Source organism: Notamacropus eugenii, chromosome 5 (assembly GCF_028372415.1).
Source record: "Notamacropus eugenii isolate mMacEug1 chromosome 5, mMacEug1.pri_v2, whole genome shotgun sequence".
Lineage (NCBI taxonomy): Eukaryota > Metazoa > Chordata > Mammalia > Diprotodontia > Macropodidae > Notamacropus > Notamacropus eugenii.
This window is the reverse complement of record NC_092876.1, coordinates 405,666,983-405,672,982: the sequence shown is the minus strand read 5'-3', so window position 1 is coordinate 405,672,982 and position 6,000 is coordinate 405,666,983. Positions and strand designations below refer to the sequence as shown.

Genomic DNA, 6,000 nt, shown 5'->3' with positions numbered 1-6,000 from the left:
AGGCGCTAACAAATCTTTATTGACTGACTAGATGATCACTAACTACATGACTTCAAGGTGGATTCAAATGGTATGACTTTATTTAATTTTCTATCTAGGTCCTTTGGTGATTTTGAAATACATAGTAATTCAGTCAGACTATAAAGGAGTCCATGATGACAGCTGTTACAAAAATTTCACTTTCACCTGATCCTTACATGTGACTTTCCCAAAGTTAAGGACAGTGGCATGATGATATCTTAGGAGCTGTGAATTCATTTGCTTCTTATGTTTAAAAATGATACAAGGTTTTGAAAAAAGCATCATTTATTTCAAAGTACAATGCAAAGTTGTATTTTAAGAAATACACATTTCAGTCTTATATCTCAAGACTTGGCTATGTGCATTTCAGTTCAATTTTAAAATGAATTCAGGTTTACAAATGTTCCATACCTCAAATACAAACAGCACAGAAAATGTCTATGGTCTCAACAGAATGTTCTTACATTCATCCACTTTTGCTCGACATTGTTTTACATTTCTGTAATCTGCTTTTAAATGAAGACAGCCTTACTTTAAAAAAATACTCTGTATTTTCAGCACAAAGTGCGTATATATTTCTTTAAATTAGATTTTGGCGCATAATACTGGGAAAAATTACTGAAGAACCAAACCTGTTAATTTAATAAAACTGTCACATGCCAAGACTTCTGAATAACTCAAATTATTTCTTTAGATGTAATGTCAAATTTCTGTTTGTACAGCAAATAAAAGGACTGGAGTCAAAAACTTTGATAATAACGTAGTTGCCCAGATTTACAGATCTTACTGGAGGTGGTGGCTAAACCCAGACTTTTTCTTAAGCACAACAGCAAATCTCACACTATCATAATTGCAAGAAAGATTTGAAAGGAACAAAGTGATAAAAAGCCTGACTTGCTCATAACTGTTTTGCAAGGTTATGGACTGGGAAGGGAAGGCAGGATGGATGAGAGGAGGAAAGGGTGGGAAGCAGTGAGAGTGACAGCCTAAGATGTCTCAAAATTGGCATATCATGATTTGGATGAGTACCCCCCCTCCCCCCCTTTTTTAACCCAATTTTAATTCTCATGAGGAAAGTGCGAATTAGACCAGGGATCTGAGCTTCTTCTTCCAATTGTTGGACTCCATATACGCCATGGATTATAGGTCTGTCCCATATCATCAGCTGGGTTGGGGAGAGTAGTGGCAGCAGGAGTGGGGGAGTTTTCATTGCCCATCAGATCAATACTTGACAGTGTATTAGCTGGAGTGGTGAAAGGAAGGGAACTGTTGAGATTGCTTGACCAAATGGAATTGCTAAATGGGGTAGAAGTGGACCAAAGGCTACTGGAGCTTCCGAGGATTGACTGTACAAAAAAAAAAAGTTCACAAAGATGATCATTTGAACTTTAATGTCTATGTGGTTAACGTTAATCACAATATGATAAGAATGCCATAGGTTTCTTTTTGCTTATTTGAATTTAAAACATGTATTGGAGGTATCAGATCTACATTCTAAGCGAGATAATCCTGATAGTCTAAAGACAGTTCACGGGACCTTCAAAATCCTAATTCTAATTTAAAACCAACTATTAGAAACTATTCCATTTAAATGTTTGCTTTTTTTCTTTAATGCCTCAAAACAGATTTTCTACCAATAAAAATGAATTTTGTTGAGAAACAATTTTCTTACAGGCACATAATGGAAGATTAATAAATGCACATGTGAAATGCAAACATGTTTCTGCATTCCAGGGTTTTGTTAAAAGAAAAAAAAGAACTAGAATAAATTAAATTCTAGTTTACTAGAGAAGATTACTTTACTTAGAAAACTGCAGCCAGTTCTCAATCTGAACTATTATACAACACAATAATAATTGATAAGTTGCCATGTAAAGAGACAGATTTCCCCCTTTCAGTAATTAGAGAAATTTTGAAAGAAGTTGATAATTGCTCCAATTTATCAAGAGGAGAATGTTGTATATTCAAACTGAAATGGCTCAACAACATAAACTGTGAGAGAACTGGGGCAGTGGGGGAGAGGAGGATTAATTGGCTGTTCTACCTAGAACTTCTTGACCCTCCCCACTGTCCCATCTAATTGTGTAACATACATTTTAGTAGCATGCCAGCAGCAAGGTATACGTATTACAGAAAGTTAGGGAGCAGGAGTGCTTACCTCCAGCTTCAGTTGAAAACATTGCTATTTGATGGGTATAAAACTTTCGAAATGATGCTCAAATTTTGACAATGGCAACCTTAGCGTGTGATGACAAAGACCAAGAATTCTAAAGAACACAGGTACTTACCGAAGTTGTATGAGTTGGGGAACCTGAACTAGTGGGCCAAGAAGGGGCAGAGTCGGTGGTTGAAGTGTCCCAAAGGTAGGAGGGGACATGGCTAAATTCATTCCAATTTCTTTGGGTATCCTGACTGAAGGAAGACCGAGACAGCCCAAGCTTGCTGAAAACCTCTGAAAGGAAACAAGAATGGAAAATCCTTTCTTCACTATGCAAGTGTCACTTAGACCCTGATGGAGAACTTAAAAGAGATGATAATGTTCATTTGATAAATATCTGTGGAGCACCTACTGTATGTAAGGGTTAACTTAATCCTGTCACATAATTTTAAGAAGCCCTATTGTACTGTGCATAATTGCAAAAGATAGTTTTAAAACAGAGTATCTAAGTGTCAATAAGTTGTATTAAAATGTAATTTCTAAGCATCATTAGGTAATGCTAAATCTGACACTTTCTTAATATCCATGCATAACAAGAAAAAGAAGTTAGAAAGGGATTAGGTAATACTAGCTACTGTGACTCCAGAAGTCATTATTTAGAGAAATACTGCCTCATTGTTTTCTACTATGGTGCTGTATGTAATATATTGATAAAAACCATTTTCTAACACTAAACTTTGAGGTGAATGGGAGAGGTGTGTAGGAGAAATATTTCCATATGAAGATTCCTGCCACTGACCTTTTAATTCTTCCATAAGAGGCATAATATTGTGATTAATGATAAGGCACTGAGAAGTTCCTGAATTAAGGATTAAGGAAACTCCAAAAGTAAAAATAAAAAAACCCCTAAACAAGGGGTTCTAAACCTAGGTATAGATTTCAGGGGGGTTATGGGCTTAGATATCATCTTTACTGGCAATCACCTCTAACTGAAATGCAGCCTTTCCTTTAATTATCTAAAAATATTCTGAGAAAAGAGTCCACTGACACACAAAAAAGCCAAACCTTCATTTTAATTTATTTCTATCCAAAGGAACAATGCTAATTTTCTTCTCTCAACAACAGAACCTTATTTCTTGTATTTCTATGAGTCCTGGGCTACTTACAACAATATTATTTTCAGGTCTCCAGTGAAATGACAAATGTATCTTCCTTTGCCTTCCTTCCTTCATGCAGGTTCTGACTTTTATTCCTTCTGTTTTCACTTATACTGAAAGGAACGAGCTACTTTCTACATCTGGTGGCTGATTAGTTACTAGTTTAGTGTCAAACACTCACCGCCAGTTAGATTAAAAGAATTCCCAAAGGCTGAGAATGAATTGAGAGGTGTAAAGTCAGGGCTGCTTGGGTTGCTGATGGGACTCCACAAACCAGAGCTAAATAATACAGGAAGAAAGTACAATATACAAAAATGCATAAATGTCAGTGAAAACATTCATTATAGAAATATGATGATAAACTGGCTTTTGGCAATTAAGCCAAAAAACCAAATAAGTGGCATGCCGCAATGGTTTATCTGTAGATTTCTAGAAATTCAGGGATATTTATATAGTATAGCTGATAGTTCTAGGAAGGAGACTTGGCAGAAAAATGAATACTTTTCTATACTTAAGATCTAAAGAAATTTCTTAATTTCTGATCACTTATTGTAAAATTATTTTGGGGAAAATTTATCAACCAATGAATACCTACTGAGTACCTAAAAAGTGTATAGTATTATACTGTACAAAGGTTTTTACTTTTGTTTCAAAAAAAAGGGCACCATTCACCAAAATGAAATCCTACCATTTATAATGATTAGACATACTATAAGACATACAAGCATTTACTTCCTTTCAATATATTTTCTTCTCTAGTCTCTCATAATTGGCTCTCATCCTTGTAATAGAGCCTAACAAAGTGGAACAATAAGCTTGCACTTCAAACAACAGCCAAACAGCACTTCAGTGCTGTATCAATCACATATGAAGTTTCAGCCTCCTCTCGAATTAAACATGAGCTGAGCTTTTCTCATTCAGATGTCAGAAAATCCTGAGGAAAACAGCTAAGTAGCTTCCTCACCTCTGCTTCTAAACAACTGACTGATGTTCGGAAACTGGATAAAATACTTAGCAACATAACTGCTAAGCAGGGTTAAGAAATGCAATGGACTATTTTATTCTAGGAAAAACCAAGCATGACAGCTTGATACTATTTCTGGTAAAATACTCTTACTCTTCCTAATGCAGGAACAAATGTACTGAGGCATATCTAAGTATGAAATGTAAACCTGACTTTTTTTAATAGTTAGGAATGGAAAATGAATGATACCTGTCTGAGCCATCACTGTCAACAGGTGTGTGTGAAATGCTGAGACTGCCAGAAATATCTGCTTTGTTTGAAGACAGCTTTGTTAGTCCACTCCCACCTGCAGCAACAAAAGCCAATTACATCAAATTAAAGTCTAATAAGACTAAATGTAATGAAATAATATCTTGTAATTATTATTGTTTCAAAAATAGGATCAATTACCTGGGCTCTTGTCATAACCTGCTGCAACAGCTGCAAACGTAGGATTGCCATTCCTGCCTGGAAGTGAAGCTGTCTTTGACAATCTGTGTTTGTTACCACTAGGCTGCTTCATTTCTGACTCACTTAAATGAAAGAAAAATAGGAAAAACTCATTATTTTTAGGATTAGGAGTCTACATTTGTCTTAGAAATGATAAGAATACCTTAAGATCATAGTTTTAAAGCTTCAGACCTCTGAAATACATTCTCTTATTTTAAAATGATGAACTTCAGTGACTTGTCCACCATTATACAAGTCAGAAGCAGTAGAGTCACCTCTGGATCCAAGTACTCTTCTGTTACTCAATTACTATGTGGGTGAGCTCAGTTGGGTCACATGATCTTTGAAGACCTTTAAACCTCTAAATCTTACAATTACTGTGAGTCCTTTACAGCAGTGGTGTTAAATTCAGATAGGACTGGGAGCCAGAGGAATCTTGGGGGAATTGCACAGTGACTTGGTTTTTAAAATGTAATATTATCTATGTTTTATTGTATCATTATTTATTTTGTTCATTACTTCCCAATTACATTTTAATCTGGGTTGTACTGCCCTGGGGAGGGTTGCCTGCCTTGTGTCCGATACTTCTGATTTACAGAACTCTGATACTATGCCCGGTGTCAATGATAATAACACTTCTTCAATTAGCAATGGCTATAGGCTGACTGAAGTTACTTGTATTAAGTCCTTCTGTGGTCTTCTAATTCTCTGCAATCTAACACCATAAATTTTTAAATTTAAGTTAATTTCTGAGGTCGGATTTGAACTCGGGTCCTCCCGACTCCCAGGCTGGTACTGTATCCACTGTGCTACCTAGCTGCCTCTCCAGCTTCTAGCTACTGAAAATTTCCTATTTATTAAAGATGTCAAATATTAAATACGTAACAAACTAGGCTAAATATTTTGTTTCCTTAAAAGTAAAATCATTTTAATACACCTACAAATGGGTATGCCTAAAAAGTCTTTTTAATGGGAAGCAGAAATGTCCACTTACTTGCTGGTACTGCTGTTGACAATACTGCTGTAAGAACCTCGGGGCACATAGGAGAAGGATGCAGGGGGTGGGGATGGAGAGGCATGTGTTGGTGAGGTCTGTCGTTGCTTCAAGAAAATGTCTGCGTTGAGGGTTTGCAGAGACAATTTATAAAGACTATCAGTAGCTGAGAAATCAAAAAGAGGTCTCATTAATTTAATACTTTCATTCTTATTAT

The 6,000-nt window shown here is 35.9% G+C and overlaps 1 protein-coding gene across 3 annotated transcripts in view; it reads right to left on the bottom strand.

The window, feature by feature from the left end:
- Positions 1 to 288: 288 nt before the first annotated feature.
- TMEM131 (transmembrane protein 131) overlaps positions 289 to 6,000 on the bottom strand; it is a 274,693-nt gene continuing 268,981 nt past the window's right edge. For 2 of the 3 annotated variants that reach the window (XM_072614595.1, XM_072614597.1), the window contains 6 exons: positions 5,784 to 5,949; positions 4,751 to 4,872; positions 4,550 to 4,646; positions 3,518 to 3,615; positions 2,310 to 2,473; positions 289 to 1,367 (listed from right to left, as the gene is read on the bottom strand). In XM_072614595.1, the coding sequence (XP_072470696.1) occupies positions 1,080 to 1,367; positions 2,310 to 2,473; positions 3,518 to 3,615; positions 4,550 to 4,646; positions 4,751 to 4,872; positions 5,784 to 5,949 (935 nt within the window). In that variant the 3' untranslated portion in view covers positions 289 to 1,079. The remainder of the gene's footprint in view (positions 1,368 to 2,309; positions 2,474 to 3,517; positions 3,616 to 4,549; positions 4,647 to 4,750; positions 4,873 to 5,783; positions 5,950 to 6,000) is intronic. The other variant, XM_072614596.1, reaches the window with a different exon arrangement.